At 47.7% G+C, this 18,506-nt stretch overlaps 1 protein-coding gene across 2 annotated transcripts in view; it reads right to left on the bottom strand.

The window, feature by feature from the left end:
• LOC147113444 (G protein-coupled receptor kinase 5-like) overlaps positions 1 to 18,506 on the bottom strand; it is a 279,468-nt gene that overhangs the window by 50,289 nt on the left and 210,673 nt on the right. For both annotated transcript variants that reach the window (XM_085994525.1, XM_085994524.1), the window contains exon 5: positions 3,748 to 3,848. In XM_085994525.1, coding sequence (XP_085850651.1) covers positions 3,748 to 3,848 — 101 coding nt within the window. The remainder of the gene's footprint in view (positions 1 to 3,747; positions 3,849 to 18,506) is intronic.

Genomic DNA, 18,506 nt, shown 5'->3' with positions numbered 1-18,506 from the left:
TGTAGAAGAGCATGCCAGGAGCAGCACCAGGCGCACATAAAAATGCGCTGCCAACCTGGGGACGCTGCAACACAGGACATCATGCATGCTAAAAGGTGGATGCAGCATGCTATAGACAGAGCTACGCAATCCTACAATCAACGGATCAGATCAAAGCTCTGCAGTCCTGCCACATCCAGTCATGAATGGTGGTAGACCATTAAACAACTAACAGGAGGAGGAGGCTCCATGAATATCCCCATCCTCAATGATGGTGGAGCCCAGCACGAGTGCAAGAGACAAAGCTGAAGCATTTGCAACCATCTTCAGCCAGAAGTGCCGAATGGATGATCCATATCGGCCTCCTCCTGAGGTTCCCACCACCACAGAAGCCAGTCTTCAGCCATTTCGATTCACTCCACGTGATATCAAGAAACGGCTGAGCGCACTGGATACAGCAAAGGCTGTGGGCCCTGACAACATCCCGGCTGTCGTGCTGAAGACTTGTGCTCCAGAACTAGCCGCGCCTCTAGCCAAGCTGCTCCAGTACCGCTATATAACACTGGCATCTATCCGACAATGTGGAAAACTGCCCAGGTATGTCCTGTCCACAAAAAGCAGGACAAATCCAACCCGGCCAATTACCACCCCATCAGTCTACTCTCAATCATCAGCAAAGTGATGGAAGGTGTCGTCGACAGTGCTATCAAGCAGCACTTACTCACCAACAACCTGCTCACTGATGCCCAGTTTGGGTTCCGCCAGGACCACTCGGTTCCAGACCTCATTACAGCCTTGGTCCAAACATGGACAAAGGAGCTGAGTTCCAGAGGTGAGGTGCGAGTGACTGCCCTTGACATCAAGGCAGCATTTGATTGAATGTGGCATCAAGGAGTCCTAGTAAAACTGAAGTCAATAGGAATTGGGGGGGGGGGGGGGGCGACCTCTCCACTGGCTGGAGTCATACCTAGCGCAAAGGAAGATGGTTGTGTTGGATGGAGGTCAATCATCTCCGCTCCAGAACATCGCTGCAGGAATTCCTCAGGACAGTGTCCTGGGCCCAACCATCTTCAGCTGCTTCATCAATGACCTTCCCTCCATCATAAGGTCAGAAGTGGGGACGTTCGCTGATGATTGCACAGTGTTCAGTTCCATTCACAACTCCAGTCCATGTTCGAATGCAGCAAGACCTAGACAACATTCAGGCTTGGGCTGATAAGTGGCAGGTAACATTCACGTCACACAAGTGCCAGGCAATGACAATCTCCAACAAGTGAGAGTCTAACCACCACCCCTTGACATTCAACAGCATTACCATCGCCGAATCCTCCACCATCAACATCCTGTGGGGTCAGCATTGATCAGAAACTTAGCTGGACCAGCCACATAAATACTGTGGCTACAAGAGCAGGTCAGAGGCTGGGTATTCTGCGGCGAATGTCTCACCTCCTGACTCCCCAAAGCCTTTCCACCATCTACAAAGGCACAAGTCAGGAGTATGATGGAATACTCTCCACTTGCCTGGATGAGTGCAGCTCCAACAACACTCAAGAAGCTCGACACCATCCAGGACAAAGCAGCCCGCTTGATCAGCACCCCATCCACCACCTTAAATATTCACTCCCTCCACGACTGGCATACCGAGGCTGCAGTGTGTACCATCTACAAGATGCATTGCAGCAACTCGCCAAGGCTTCTTCGGCAGTACCTCCCAAACCCGCGACCTCTTCCCCCTAGAATGACAAAGGCAGCAGGTGCATGAGAAAACCATCACCTGCAAGTTTCCCTCCAAGTTACACACCATCCTTCATCGTCATTGGGTCAAAATCCTGGAACTCCCTCCCTAACAGCACTGTGGGAGTACCTTCACCACAAGGACTGCAGCGGTTCAAGAAGGCGGCTCACCACCACCCTCTCAAGGGCAATTAGGGATGGGCAATAAATACTGGCCTTGCCAGCGACGCCCACATCCTATGAATGAATTTTTTTTTAAAAATTCCTGACCGTAAAATTTCTAAATAATTTACAGAATTACTAGGCACTTATGTGACGAGAAAAATAAAGGAATAAAGATGAATTATCATATTTTTATGAAATAATGAAAAATAAATCACATCTCCTACATTAGATTTTAGAAGTATATAGGTATCTGCTGCAAATTCCATTCCCTGTTACAGTGCAGTAGAACATATATTCATAGACAAAGATAACACTTAAGGATCATAGTATGTCTAATTTGTATGCACATTGGTTAGTGTTCACCCGACAGTGTGTTTTATCATATATATACACAGTGGGATACAGTGAATCGCAAAACATTGTACAATAAATGGAGCAGGTCTTCCAACAGAGCGCATTGGGCAGATGTATTTTAGTTAAACATCTGTAGGCATTTTATAACAATACCCCAAACTGTCCTTAAATTATTCATGTATGACTATTAACAGCTGATTTTCAAAAAGCCACCAACTGTACAGGAGCCCGAAGACTGACAGCTAAAATTTTCAAGTTAAGTTTATCATCGAAACTTCAAAATAAACTTTTCAGAATTGCCCACGATGACAACAGCCTGCTAGCCTGTTGTGCAGATACCATTACAATCATATTTGGCACAATTTGGAGCCAAGTATATAATTTGTGCCAAAATAAACGTTGTAAAAGGAAACTGGATATTAAAAATTCTTGTTGAGTTTCTGTTTGATTGGAAACACAGAAGAAAAAACATAGGTTTTTGAATAATAAACTGGAATCGTTCCATCATTGTTTTTGGCGAAAAGGAGCAAATAATAAATTACTATTAACCCGTGCAATCTATCTTGTAGTATAGCTAGATGCTGGTGTCCTATCTGATCCAGAGATGCATTTCAAACCCTATACTCTCGCCATCACGAAGACCGCTTACTTCCTCTTCCACAACATTCCACCATTGTCACATCCATATTCATGTCCAGCCCGTGCTCTTCATTCCTCTGACTCTGGCCACCTGTACAGTCACCCTCTCTCTGCTCCGCCCACGGAGGCAGAATCTGCAGCTACCTAAGCCCCATCCTTTGGCATTCTGCCTAGCTGCTTCTCTCCTTAAAAAATCTCCCGGTCTCCTGAAACCTCCTTCCAACGCTGGTATCTTTATGGCCATGCTTTCAGTCACCTCTTAACTCTTCAATTACTCAGCACTTGTTTCTCCTCTATGCTAAAGACGTTATATAAATGGACTAGTTACAATAGATCCTATTGATCGAGGCTCTATCAATATTATCACTATGTAGATTAGAAAGAGGTGCTTTTACGTCCTGAGCTGTTGATAAGAGTTTTCTTATTTTGTTTAAAGAAAGACAAAAATAATAACCAGTTGAGTGTACTTCTGTATTAGGTTTGTACTGGGGGGGAGGGGGTTCATTATTCAACATAAATAAACCAAAGAAGCCTACTGGAGCATTCCAGCGGATGTCAAACAGAAGGATACTTTTATGGTAATATTTATAAGTGACAACCAAATAGCAAGAGAAATATGATTATCAAAAGTTTCAACTTATGAGAAAGCAATTGCAGTAATTGGATACCAACGTCCCTGTTAAGCGGGAAGTCCTGCACAGGCCGCTCACCGGCTTCACAACGCAAGAAACCACGCATGCGCGAAAATTTTGAATGGGACGGTGCACCAAAAACAAAAATGACAGGGAACACTGCTTGATGCTTCTGTAAAATGGAGAGTCTAAATTAGTTTCTTTTAAGAACAGAGAAATCTGTGATTTGTGTTTTTACACTTACTTTACACAGTTACAGAAGAGTTCTTTGCACGCATTCATTTCAAGTTTTTCTTTACATTGCTGGACAATATCTTCGCTGACTTCTCGTATATATCCTGGGGACTGAAAACACACAGGATTTGAACATAATCATCAAAAATTCACTTGAAGTGAGTCATGACTGGGCTTTTACTAAATCTGCAGCGAAATGTTCACAAATCTGCAAATTAATTTCTATCAGTGCTAAGCATTAAAAATAAACACGACGTTTTAATTTTTTTACCATCCTCACATATTATAAATGATATACTGCAAAGCCCCCAGAAACATTCAGCAATATTATTTACATAGACCAGCCGGTCCTTCATTAATGACTTAAAAAAGTCTTAACATATTTGAAGTTGTGTTCTGCGATAAATACCAGTGAAAACAAATCATGATTTTCAACTGACATCAGTAGTGCACACTCCTCACTAATTACTTTTTACGATGCATAGTACAATGGATTTTCCAGTGGGTAATGACTTTATAGTCTATTTCTCCATTTGATTTAACTGCCGGTAATGGGTCACATTAAGTACAATCATTTTCCCACTGATGTCCAGGCTGCCAGTAATGAATTACTGCTAGTAGAGAAATAAAAGGGGGAATTGTAACTCTGTCTGCCCAGCAGAAACCGGTGGAATGGGAGTTAAAATCCGAAAGGTGCTTACCATCCTTTCCCCAGCCATTTTAACGCTGCTAGTTTTTTTTGGGTAGTTGAGGAACTTGACTCGGGTGGGAGCCTATGAATAAATGTAAACCGGGGGTCCTATGATGTAATTTGAACCGTAACTCAATTTTAATGGCCTGCTGAGAGGGGTGTCCACCACGGACGCTCCATTCAATAAAACCTGATAGACAGAAACTTATTTTTGCAGGGCCAGGAGTAGTAGGAGTTTAGGCTGCTGCCATGTTGGGCTCCCCACCTCCGTTCTGACCCACAAAACCCTCCCCAACTTGGAACTTACCTCACTGCCGGCCTCTGGACCACCCAATCTTCACAGGCCCAAAGCCTGTGAGTTGCCTCTGGATGCCCGTTTCAGGCGGGCAGCCAGCCAGCCCAACATTAATGAAGCCCAGCTGTTTAAATGAACCAAGCCTCCCAACTGCTGCTCTTGGGTGAGCAGCCCGCCAGCTTTCTGCCTGGGGGTTAAAACTCCCCCCTTCAGTATTTGAAGGTGGGAGAAGGGAATTACAGCAACAGGTTTTCCAAGTTTAATGCTAGAAAATCAACTCTATCATTTGTACATACATTTTTTCTGAAGCTTTATGTTCAAGCCAAGCAATGTCATAACTGAAAATGGAAATCTTTACTTCTTTCGACACCATGGCCTTGATATTAACCCCCACCCCCACAATAGACAACAGAGGGTTGGTGGTGGTAAAAAGTTAAATAGAGGAACGCAAGCTCAACACACTGAGCAGACGTTCACCGCCTTTTTCACAGTGGCAGATATCGGGGTGTCCCAGTATCCTTCTGTAGAGAAGTGGGGCACTTAATTAACATATTTAAATTGGGCTCCCACAGTGCAACTTACTGCAGCTGCACGGGTTTCCCAGGGGTGGGGAAACACGGCAGCGAAATGGAGGTGGGAGCTGCTGGCTCAACAAAGTAAATGCCTCGTTCAGCACTTCTCGAGGGCCAGGAAGAGACGTGTGGTCTCCCCACAGCTCTCCTTATCACGGGCCTCTCCCCCTCGCGATCGCAGACCTCTCCCCCGCTCCCCCTTCCCGATCACAGGCCTCTCCCCCCCTCCCCCTTCCCGATCGCAGGCCTCTCCCCCCCCTCCCCCTTCCCGATCGCAGGCCTCTCCTCCCTCCCGATCGCAGGCCTCTCCTCCCTCCCGATCGCAGGCCTCTCCTCCCTCCCGATCGCAGGCCTCTCCCCCCTCACGATCGCAGGCCTCTCCTCCCTCACGATCGCAGGCCTCTCCTCCCTCACGATCGCAGGCCTCTCCTCCCTCACGATCGCAGGCCTCTCCTCCCTCACGATCGCAGGCCTCTCCTCCCCCACGATCGCAGGCCTCTCCCCCCCTCCCGATCGCAGGCCTCTCCCCCCTCCCGATCGCAGGCCTCTCCCCCCTCCCGATCGCAGGCCTCTCCCCCCTCCCTCCTCCCGATCGCAGGCCTCTCCTCCCTCCCGATCGCAGGCCTCTCCTCCCTCCCGATCGCAGGCCTCTCCTCCCCCACGATCGCAGGCCTCTCCCCCCCCCTCCCGATCGCAGGCCTCTCCCCCCCTCCCGATCGCAGGCCTCTCCCCCCCTCCCGATCGCAGGCCTCTCCCCCCCTCCCGATCGCAGGCCTCTCCTCCCTCCCGATCGCAGGCCTCTCCTTCCTCCCGATCGCAGGCCTCTCCTCCCTCCCGATCGCAGGCCTCTCCCCCCTCCCGATCGCAGGCCTCTCCTTCCTCCCGATCGCAGGCCTCTCCTCCCTCCCGATCGCAGGCCTCTCCTCCCTCCCGATCGCAGGCCTCTCCTCCCCCACGATCGCAGGCCTCTCCCCCCCTCCCGATCGCAGGCCTCTCCCCCCCCCTCCCGATCGCAGGCCTCTCCTCCCTCCCGATCGCAGGCCTCTCCTCCCTCCCGATCGCAGGCCTCTCCTCCCTCCCGATCGCAGGCCTCTCCTCCCCCACGATCGCAGGCCTCTCCCCCCCCCCCCGATCGCAGGCCTCTCCCCCCTCCCGATCGCAGGCCTCTCCTCCCTCCCGATCGCAGGCCTCTCCTCCCTCCCGATCGCAGGCCTCTCCTCCCTCCCGATCGCAGGCCTCTCCCCCCCCCTCCCGATCACAGGCCTCTCCTCCCTCCCGATCGCAGGCCTCTCCTCCCTCCCGATCACAGGCCTCTCCTCCCTCCCGATCGCAGGCCTCTCCTCCCTCCCGATCGCAGGCCTCTCCTCCCTTCCGATCGCAGGCCTCTCCTCCCTCCCGATCGCAGGCCTCCCCCCCCTCCCGATCGCGGGCCTCTCCCCCCCCCTCCCGATCGCAGGCCTCTCCCCCCCCTCCCGATCACAGGCCTCTCCTCCCTCCCGATCACAGGCCTCTCCCCCCTCCCGATCACAGGCCTCTCCCCCCTCCCGATCACAGGCCTCTCCCCCCTCCCGATCACAGGCCTCTCCTCCCTCCCGATCACAGGCCTCTCCCCCTTCCCGATCACAGGCCTCTCCTCCCTCCCGATCACAGGCCTCTCCTCCCTCCCGATCGCAGGCCTCTCCTCCCTCCCGATCACAGGCCTCTCCCCCCTCCCCCTTCCCGATCACAGGCCTCTCCTCCCTCCCGATCACAGGCCTCTCCTCCCTCCCGATCACAGGCCTCTCCTCCCTCCCGATCGTGGCCTCTCCCCCCTCCCGATCGCAGGCCTCTCCCCCCTCCCGATCGCAGGCCTCTCGTCCCTCCCGATCGCAGGCCTCTCCCCCCTCCCCCTTCCCGATCACAGGCCTCTCCTCCCTCCCGATCACAGGCCTCTCCTCCCTTCCGATCACAGGCCTCTCCTCCCTCCCGATCACAGGCCTCTCCTCCCTCCCGATCACAGGCCTCTCCCCCCTCCCGATCACAGGCCTCTCCTCCCTCCCGATCACAGGCCTCTCCTCCCTCCCGATCACAGGCCTCTCCTCCCTCCCGATCACAGGCCTCTCCTCCCTCCCGATCACAGGCCTCTCCTCCCTCCCGATCACAGGCCTCTCCTCCCTCCCGATCACAGGCCTCTCCTCCCTCCCGATCACAGGCCTCTCCCCCCTCCCCCTCCCGATCACAGGCCTCTCCTCCCTCCCGATCACAGGCCTCTCCCCCTTCCCGATCACAGGCCTCTCCCCCCTCCCGATCACAGGCCTCTCCTCCCTCCCGATCACAGGCCTCTCCTCCCTCCCGATCACAGGCCTCTCCCCCTTCCCGATCACAGGCCTCTCCCCCCTCCCGATCACAGGCCTCTCCCCCCTCCCGATCACAGGCCTCTCCCCCCTCCCGATCACAGGCCTCTCCCCCCTCCCGATCACAGGCCTCTCCTCCCTCCCGATCACAGGCCTCTCCTCCCTCCCGATCGCAGGCCTCTCCCCCCTCCCCCTTCCCAATCACAGGCCTCTCCTCCCTCCCGATCACAGGCCTCTCCTCCCTCCCGATCACTGGCCTCTCCCCCCCTCCCCCTCCCGATCACAGGCCTCTCCTCCCTCCCGATCACAGGCCTCTCCCTCTCCCCCCCCACCTCCCGATTGCCGAGGACCATCCAAGGGTCCCTGGCTGTGGCCTGTTCCCTCCTGCCTGCCGGCCAGTCTGTCCCTTTGGCCAGGTGCCGGGTGGGACACTGAGCTATAAAATGCTAATGAGGTCCCGGCCTGACTGGGTTCTTCGGCCCTTTTTGGCCTCACCCACACCCTCCCCATAAATATCACGGCCCAAATATCGGCATCAAACACTCAGGTCAGGTATTGTACTACTAGCTTCTGAATACAGCTCCTAGTACTTTGCCCCAACATTGTGCCTTAGCCTCAACTACTGAGCACTTCTATTATACAGTGTGATATTTTTCCGTTTCTCACCAGTCACCTTTCAGACATATGGAAGTGCGATTGCCAATTTGTGCCAAATTAACAGTAATTCTGTGTTGCGAGCCTGCACCAACTAGAAGCTGGGTTAAGGATACTTCAACCTCATTTTACATCGGACCATTGCTGAGAGAGGAGGCATTAAACCCATTCATTGGCTCGTAGCAAAATTAGGTCCCAGAGGTGAAAGGAAGAAATGTCCTGATAATTGCACCACCTTTTATACAGCCTGTTTTTATGTTCAATTGGATTTGGTTAGAGACCCGTCAGAAGGCCAGGACCTCAGTCCTGTGTTTAATCAGCATTCAGGGGAAAGGAGAAGAGGTTTGAAAATAAAGATAATATAATTTTTCTCTACTCAGTCCACACTCAACTGGTCAATCACAATTTCTAGCCTCAGTTTGCCACTGGGAAGTATCAGCATTTTCGATTAAATAACACCAGAATCGATCTGCACAAAGAACCAAACATTGTTGATGCGCTATCAATTACTCATAAAAGACTGAGAGTTAAGAGAGTAACTAAAGGCTTTTATTAACAAAAGAATGAAGGTCTGCCTCGAGTGGTCGACCGGTCCAGAAATACAAAGGGCTGGGGAGCAGTCACCTTTATACTAGGACTTGTGGGAGGAGTCAGCCGAGGCATGTACACAGTGGAATACAAACAGTGGTTTACCACAATTGTAATATAGGGCTTACTGGCAGAAGTTTTAGTAACGGAGCATATCTCCATTCTGAGGAGAGCTTCCAATCCTCACATTTTAACCAGTGTGTTAGGAAGGAAATCCTTATTTCGCAGACAAAATGCTCAAAAATGGTCATAAGATTGAAGGCAACCATTCCAACTTGGTGGCGATATGAATGGAGCTTTTAGGTCATGGGTGACAGGGGCAAACTAACAGAGGTCCCTTTATTGTTGTTGTTTTTGTTGCTCTTCAGACCGGTCAAGACATCGTTTCTGCAGAATGGAAAGCATTGTATATTGTTATAATTAATGTCATTTAAATGTTATTTCTTTAGACTTGGGGTGGGGGGGGGGGGTGGGGGGGAGGGGGGGAGGAGGTGCAGGGTAAAATTCCCTCTGCTATTTGCAGTGAGATCATCAGCACAACTATTAAAGAGTAAGCATGCAATTAATGAAGAGAAAAACCTTGATGGGGATGGTGAAATGTCGTGCCCATGCTCACTAATGACCTGCTTTTTCCTGGTTGGCTCTTGGTACTATCCAACAACAACTTCTGCTTAATCAGACAAAAAATGTATGCCGAGCCAAAGAAAGAAATATTAGGAAGGGTGATCAAAAGCTTGGTGACAGAGGTGGGTTTTAAGGAGGCGCTTAAAGGAGGAGAGGAAGGTAGAGAGGTGGAAAAGTTTAGGGACAGAATTCCAGAGCATACAGCTTAGGTGACTGAAGGTAAGGCAGCCACTGGTGGAGCGATGGGAGGAGGGATACACAAGAGACCAGAATCAGAGGGGGTACAAGCGTTTTGGGGGTAGGTAGCGGGGTGTACAGATTAAGGTTACAGGGATAGGGAAGGGCGAGACCATGAAGGGATTTAACGTCAATCGATTAGGCATCCTGCTGAACTATAAATTTTTGTGTTGTGCACTTCTTTTGAAAATGTTTTTGCTATGTTTATGTACTGTGTTGGCATGTAATGGGGAAGTTAGGGAGATGGGAAGCGGAGAAAAACATCTGAAACGTTGATAGGAAGGGGATACGTATGCATCTACTCAATGATAGTCCAGCAAGTGAAGATGTGTTTCCACTGCACGGCAGATGAGTATTAGTATATTGTATGTGTTCAAATCTCCTCCTCGTTTCAGATTTGTTGACGGCCTTAAATTTCAGTTGTGTGTGAAGAAATTCCTCCTCATCTCAGTCTTAAATGGTCGACCCCTTATCTTGAGACTATGCCCTCTAGTTCTAGACTCGTCAGCTAGAGGAAACAACCTCTCAGCATCTACCCTGTCAATTCCCCTCAGAATCTTGTATGTTTCAATGCGATCACCTCTCATTCTTCTAAACTCCAGAGAGTATAGGCCCATTCTACACAATCGTTCCTCATAGGTCAGCCCTCTCATCCCAGGAATCAATTTAGTGAACCATCGTTTCACCACCTTCAATATCCTTCCTTAGATGAGGAGACCAAAACTGTGCACAGTACTCCAGGTGTGGTCTCACCAAGGCCCTGTACAATTGTAGCAAGACTTCCTTACTCTTATACTCCAACCCTCTAGCAATAAAGGCCAACATGCCATTTGCCTTCCTAATTGCTTGCTGTACCTGCATGCTAACTCTGTTTCTTGTACTAGGACATCTAAATCTCTCTGAACACCAACATTTAATAATTTCTCACCATTTAAAAAATATTCTGCTTTTCTACTCTTCCTACCCAAAGTGAATAACCTCACATTTCCCCACATTATACTCCAGCTGCTACCTTATTGCCCACTCACTTAAACTGTCTATATCCCTTTGCAGGCTCTTTGCATCCTCCTCACAGCTCACTTTCCCACCTATCAGCAGCAAACTTGGATACATTGCACTCGATCCCTTCATCTAAGTCATTAATATAGATTTTAAATAGCTGAGGCCCAAGCACTGATCCTTGCGGCACCCCACTAGTTACAGCCTACCAATCTGAAAATGATACGTTTATCCCAACTCTCTGTTTTCTGTCCACTAACTAATCCTCTATCCATGCTGATAGATTACCCCCAACCCCATGTGCCCTTATCTTGTGTAACAACCTTTTATGTGGCACTTTATCAAATGCCTTTTGGAAATCCAAATATACTACATCCACTGGTTCCGCTTTATCAACCCTGCTAGTTACATCCTCAAAAAACTCTAATAAATTAGTTAAACACGATTTCCCTTTCATAAAACCATGTTGACTGTGCCTAATCATATTATGATTTTCTAAGTGTCCTGTTACCACTTCCTTAATAATGGATTCCAGCAATTTCCCTGACAACTGATGTCAGGCTATCTGGTCTGTAGTTCCCTGTTTTCTCTCTCCCACCTAAGTTGAACAGTGGGGTTATATTTGCTACCTTCCAATCCATTGGGACCCTTCTAGAATTTAGAGAATTTTGGAAGATCACAACTAATACACCCACTATCTCTGCATTCAGTTCTTTTAGAACCCTAGGATGTAAACAATTAGGTCCAGGGGATTTGTAGGCTTTTAGTCCCATTAATTTCTCAAGAAATTTTCTCTACTGATATTATTTTAAGTTCCTCACTCTCATTAGCCCCTTGGCTCCCCAGTACTTTTGGTATACAAGGTACCAAACTATGGGAGAATCGAAATATATTCTATATACGAAATATAATTAATTAATACTGAGTTGCATGAAACAATTTTGGAGTCTTAATTTTAGTTTTCATTTACAAATAGCTATAATCAAATGGTAATAATGAAGATCAGGTGGATTTTGAAAAGTTGACTCTGTAAATGATTTAAGTTATATCAATTGTATATGGATGCACATATTTCACTAGATTATCTATATATATATATAAAACGGTCTGTCTTTCTGTCTGTCTGGCTATACAATCAAAAGTTATAGAGCGTACCTACACATGTGTTATATCAAAAGAAAGCTTATGATTATCGAAACCTCAAGCGTATTTACTTTTTGAAATTGTTCAGGCAGTGTACAAAAAACCTTCAAAAACCTTCAAAATTCCACTCATTAGCATTGAGTGACGTGAAGGTTGACCAATCCTGTGACGTGATGATTGACCAATCCTACAGTTCAGTCACCTGATGGTTGACCAATCGGTGTGTGTGTGGGCGGGACTAATCATTCTCCGCTCAGGGATGTGTCAGCCATTACACACCAGCCGGGCCTGAAGCTAAAAATATGGTAATCGAGGTCAGTATCTTTTTCAAAAAAAATAAGATTTACCAAAAATGTTTTACAACTACTTTAACTTTCATCTTTCAAGGTATTAAAAGCTAGAAATGTTTAGGTTAGAAAACAGTGGAAAATACCCGAGGCCCCTGGGCCTAGGCTTCTCCAACTGCCGACAGCCCAAATCCAGTCCCAGGCTCCCGGCCCACACATCGACCAGGCCCAAAAAAACCCTGGCAACGCCGCCCCCCCCCCCCCAGCTAGTTATTCATAAAAGAAACCCAATGTTGAATGAGAGGAAACCATTTATCAGAAGTTGTTAAAATCTAAAAGTATTCATAAGTTACTGAGATCGTACAACTGCACTTGTATCGCAGATTTACGATGAATAATAAAGTAGAGGTAGATATTTAATATTAAATATATTCAGTCCTCATTTATCAAGTCATACATTCTATTCTAATCTTTATATATTTTAATAATGTAGTAGTAAAACTGAAGACAATTTTGAAGGAGAAATTTGAGTTGGTTGGAGCATAGGTGCTTCTCTGCAGTACAGGTTACGAAGTTGGAGAGTGTGATTACTGCATGACAAGTTTACATCGGCAGTTTCCATTAAGCGGTCTCCTGCCATAGACGCTAACTCTGTTATCAGACGTTCACAGGTTCGCGTCCTATCCTGGTCTTCTTGCAGGCTTGGCAGTTTCCATTATAAATGTGGATATAGGAGTTTGTACGGAGAAAGTTCGACAAGAAAGCATAACAGAAATGTGACAGCATGAAGCAAAGCTTTGTAGATAGGAAATGCACAGACAGTGTGTGTGTGTGTGTGTGTGTGTGTGTGCTTGCTTGTGTGTGCCTATGCATAATAATTTTTATATATATACACATTACAACATTAGAACAGTGACTACACTCCAAAAGTACTTCATTGGCTGTAAAGTGCTTTGAGACGTCCGGTGGTCGTGAAAGGCGCTATAAAAATGCAAGTCTTTCTTTTACATCACACATCCTATCTCACCTCAACCTGATGCTTATAAACAAATTTTTTTATATTGAAATTACTTACATTTTTGCAGTGGAAACTGGCTGATATTCAATTTCTTTGTTATTTTATTCCTGCTCAATGCAAATGCCTTCCAGCTGATTATTTTTCAAATTAGTTCATAATGTATTCATTGTAATTCAATCTAATGCAAATTTCTTATGTTTCTATATTCAAGAAGGAGTTAGATATATTTCTTAAGGCTAAAGGGATCAAGGGATATGGGGCGAAGGCAGGGACAGGGTACTGAATTTGGATGATCAGCCATGATCTCATTGAATGGCGGAGCAGGCTCGAGGGGCCGAATGGCCTTCTCCTGCTCCTATCTTCTATGTTTCTAAGTAGTAGAGAAACCAAGCAAACCAACTGAGTGCTCATGGAATCACACAAATTACAGCACGGAGGTGGTTGCTCAGCCCATTATGCCTGTGCTGCTGCTAGGTCTTCAGCTGGAGCTATCTAGGCTTGTTCCCATTCCTCCCCTTTTATATTCTTTTAAAAATATTTATCCAATTCCCTTTTAAATTATGCTACAGTCTGTCTCAATAGCCATTTGTGGTAAAGCATTCTGTCCTAATAACCTTTTGTGTGAAGATATTTCGGCCCACTTTGTTCTTCTAGTGAATCTGTGCCCCCTCGCGGCTAATTCACTGCCCAGCAGAAACAATCTTTCACTATTTACCCTCTTAAAAACCTTAGATAAATTTGAAAACCTCTATCAGATACCCTTTAACCTCCTTTGTTCAAGTGAAAAAGCCACAGTTTATCGAGGCTTTTGTTGTAACTATAAATGCTCCTTCCCGATATCATTGTGGTAAACCGGTGCTTGTAGCTTTTCCATGTTTCAAGTGTCGCTTCTCAGTTGGGCGTCCAAAACTGCTTGCAATGCTCCAACTGTGCCTAACCACTAAAAAATTCAACATCACTCCCTTGCTTTAATATTCAATGTCCCATGAATATAACCCAGAATCCTATTTGTCTATTATTCCACTGTTAAGCATCTTACAATTTATGGCAGACTACCTTTCACTATTCTTTTTTCATCTAAAATGCACCACTTCACATCTCGCTGTATCTGCTACCTACCTGTCTACTCTGCTAACCTACGTCCTCCCGAAATCCGCATTCTTTTATCCAGTGATCTATAATGTACTCCCAAATATGGCAACAGATCCCCTATTATTTCTCAACTAAGACAGACTCCTCCTGAGAATTACCATCAAGAAGCGATTCCATTTCCATAGCTGCAATTATATCCTTAAATAATGAGGCTACCCCATCCCCCTTTAATTCTTCTCTGAACATTTTATAGACAGGAATATTTAGTTTTCAATCTCGCCCTGGATGAAGGCATGTTTCCGTCAAAGATGCAACATCATGTCCCACCATTCTAATTAGTAGTTCTGGATCGCGACTTTATTTCTCGTGCATATAAACACTGTTATCCTGATCCATCCATCACATTCTCTTAAAGATAGACCTAGATGAACTTAAAATCAAGGATAAGAAGCTAACCAGGAAAGGTAAAATAGAAAGTGAAGATGGAGAGCAGGGAATATTAATACATTTCTAGCATTTCTACAAGTATACTCACAGGAAACAAATCAAAAAGAAAATTACACAAAATTAGGGCTCATGGGATTGGGGGTAATATATTAGCATGGATTGAGAATTGGTTAACGGACAGAAAACAGACTGCAAGAGTAAACGGGTCATTTTCGGGTTGGCAGGCTGTAACTAGTGGGGTGCCGCAAGGATCACTGCTTGGGCCTCAGCTATTTACAATCTATATTAATGACTTAGATGAAGGGACCGAGTGCAATGTATCCAAGTTTGCGGACGATACAAAGCTAGGTGGGAAAGTGAGTTGTGAGGAGTATGCAAAGAGGCTGCAAAGTGATATAGATATTTTAACTGAGTGGGCAAGAACATGGCAGATGGAGTATAATGTGGAGAAATCTGAAGTTATCCACTTTGGTAGGAAAAATAGAAAAACAGAATATTTCTTTAAATGGTGAGAGACTAGGAAATGTTGGTATTCAGAGGGACCTGGGTGTCCTTGTACACGAATCACTGAAAGTTAACATGCAGGTACAGCAAACAATTAGGAAAACAAATGGTATGCTAGCCTTCATTACAAAAGGATTGGAGTAAAAGAGTAAAGAAGTCTTACTGCAATTATACAGGGCTTTGGCGAGACCACACCCGGAGTATTGTGTACAGTTTTGGTCTTCTTACCCAAGGAAGGATATACTTACCTTAGAGTGAGTACAACGAAGGTTCACCAGACTGATTCCTGGGATGAGTGGGGTGTCCTATGAGGAGAGATTGAGTAGACGAGGCCTATATTCTCTAGAGTTTAGAAGAGTGAAAGGTGATCTCATTGAAACATATAACATTCTTACAGGGCTCGACAGGGTAGACGCTGGGAGGATGTTTCCCTGGGGAACTAGGGGTCACAGTCTCAGAATAAGGGGTCGGCCATTAAAGACTGAGATGAGGAGAAATTTCTTCACTCAAAGGGTGGTGAATCTTTGGAATTCACTACCCCAGAAGGCTGTGGATGCTCAGTCGTTGAGTATATACAAGACAGAGATCGTTGGATTTTTAGATACTAAGGGAATCAAGGGATATGGGGATAGTGCGGGAAGGTGGAGTTGAGGTCGAAGATCAGCCATGATCTTACTGAATGGCGGAGCAGGCTCAAAGGGCCGAATGGCCCACTCCTCTTTCTTATGTTCTTAAAATGGTGGGCCTGCTGAAAGATCCCAAGGAGACATGATATCAGAAGAACAAAGGATTGCAAACATTTACAAATGTTTAGAACAGGAAAAAGTTGACAGGATGTGTATAAACTACCTATGTAAGCCCATCACTCTGATTACATCCTCCACCAGTGCTGGTGCTGCAGCATCTCAGCTTTGCAACTCCCAGTTCCTTAAGCATGTACTGCAGAGAAACTTCTATGCTCTATCCAACTCTATGGCCCCGATTTTCGGGCAGCTGTCGGGCGGCTTTTCATGCGGCCGTGGTCCGAAAATCGCGGAAAAAGCGGGTCGGGGACCCCCCCCCGCCTGATTCCCTGCCCCGTCCGACTTTCGGACCGCTGTTTCCACGCGCCCCGCTTCAGTCCCGCCCGCCGCTGGCGGGACTGCTCGTCGGAGCACTAATCACCAATGATCACCTTGTTAAGGACGATTTTCCCGTGCCGTTGCGACTTTGGGGCTTTCCCTACCTGAAACCCGCCTGCGGGGAACCCCGCCAATGAGAGCTGGCGTGAAAACAGCTGGCTTGCTTGCTTGCAGCAGCAGGTCGCTGAGGGCTGAAGAGATTTAAAGAGGCAGCATTTGCAGGCTGCAGGACCTTGTTGATCAAGGCTTGGGGGAACTATTTGAAGCCTTAGGAGCAGCTGCAGAAAGTTGGAGCCTCACACACTTCTTCAGTGTGAGCTCCTGGGAAGCCCCTCTCACCACCCTAACTCAGGACCTCCTCAACTGAGGCATCTGCTAGAAGCATGAGAGGCCTTTGGCACCTTCCCTTCCTGGCATTAGAGGATCTCCAACAGCAGAGGTGGCAGCAGCAGAACCAGGAACAGCAGGATGATTACCAGGAGCACCAGGCTGCTGCTCACGCCAGAAGGGGCCAGCGCTTGGAAGTGGCTTGAGAGCACCTTGCTGCGCTTTAGGGGGCCAGTGGGACCCGTTTCTGCACTGGCAGTCCTACTCAGGAGGACTTCCATGAAGATCTGGCTTCTCTGTTCAACAGATGGCCAACGCGCCTCAAGAGATGTCATTCTCTTATGAGCACTCACCATGTTTTCCGTATGCTGGCGAGTTATCTCCTCCATGGAGGTTGCCAACCTTTCCATGGTGATGCGTTCATGCACCAATGACTCCACAAAGGCTCTGCTCATGGTCGCTATGGACTCCTCCATTCGCTCCACACTTGCAGCGACCCTGGAGACAAAACCTGCCAGAGACTCCTGCATCTGTGCATGGAGATCCATCACCTCTTCTCTTGCGGATGGACCCAGAGGCAGAGGGTCGAGATGCAGCGCAGCTGAGCTGAGCTGGCAGAGCCCTGCGCCCTCCGACGAGGACTCTCCACTGCTGTCCCTGTCTCCAGAATCTGCTGAGGCTCACTTGTCAGCTGTGAAACACCAGGTGACAACACTACTCTATGTCCCGAAGGTCCCCCCGAGGTGTGAGTGTCTGCGCTGGTGTTGGGTGCGCTTACTTCTGCTGACGCTGCGCCCTCAGAGGTTGGAGCTTCCTCTGAGGAGTCTGGCTGCACAGCCTCTTCCTCCTCCACAGTGAGGACGGGGGCTCTGGATGGTACTGTGGGGGAGTAAAGGAAGGAGTTAGAGGTGTAATGCCAAGGTTCCTCTGGTGACTCCCAGCGAGTTGGCATCTGCTGACACCTGCATCCATGCAGCATTGACTTCAGTGGGAGGCCTCTTCCTCCCTGACCTAGGGAAGAGGACCTCCCTGTGGGCCCTTACCCCATCCAATAATGCCTGCAGTGAAGCCTCGTCGAATTTGAAGGCAGCTCGGGGTCTGGCACTGTCCACAGCTGCTGCAGGCTCCTCTGCCATCCTGTATGGTTCATTCGGAAGCCTTCAGAGGATGCAGTGCTTGCTGTGGACCTTGAAAGCACCACGAATGATGACATCATACTGTGGGGATTTCTGACTCGATTTAGACAATTAGCAAGGCTTCCCACATGCTGGGAATTAATTGGCCAATTGAGGGAAAATTGCGTGGGGCTGGCTGACTCTTTTTTATGTGTGTCAGAAACCCCACATTCGGGGAAATCCGACCATTCCCCACACAAGCCGAAAATCGGGGCCTACATCTCTGCTTTCTTAATTGCCATATGTTTTCCATCAAGGTATTTTATGACAATAAGGACAGAATAGATGACCTTAAAATGCCGATGGATTTCTGTCTGTGCACCATGGTCCAACTATCCCTTGCCCTCTAACCCTGCTTAACCTGAATACACTTGGTTTTGACTGCCCATGTGCAGCGCCATGGGAGATCAACTAGTACGAAATGAATTATTTTCTTGTGTTTAGAGAATTGAGTGTTAGCATTCTCCATAGCACAGAAACTGAGGTTCCTGGTGGAATGAAGGAAGTACTAAAATAAATAGCAAGTTCCGATAATGTGGTTACTAATTGGCTGAGGAAGCTAAAAGACTAAGAAGCAGGCCATGATGGACTTCATACAAGGCCAGTTAAAGATAAGGCTAGTGAAATTAGCCATGTCCATGTTTAGGAAATCATTTATATTA

This window comes from Somniosus microcephalus, chromosome 8, assembly GCF_052327205.1.
Source record: "Somniosus microcephalus isolate GS21.2 chromosome 8, FLI_Smic_1.0, whole genome shotgun sequence".
NCBI classification, from domain to species: Eukaryota; Metazoa; Chordata; class Chondrichthyes; order Squaliformes; family Somniosidae; genus Somniosus; species Somniosus microcephalus.
This window is presented reverse-complemented; position numbering and strand designations above follow the sequence as displayed.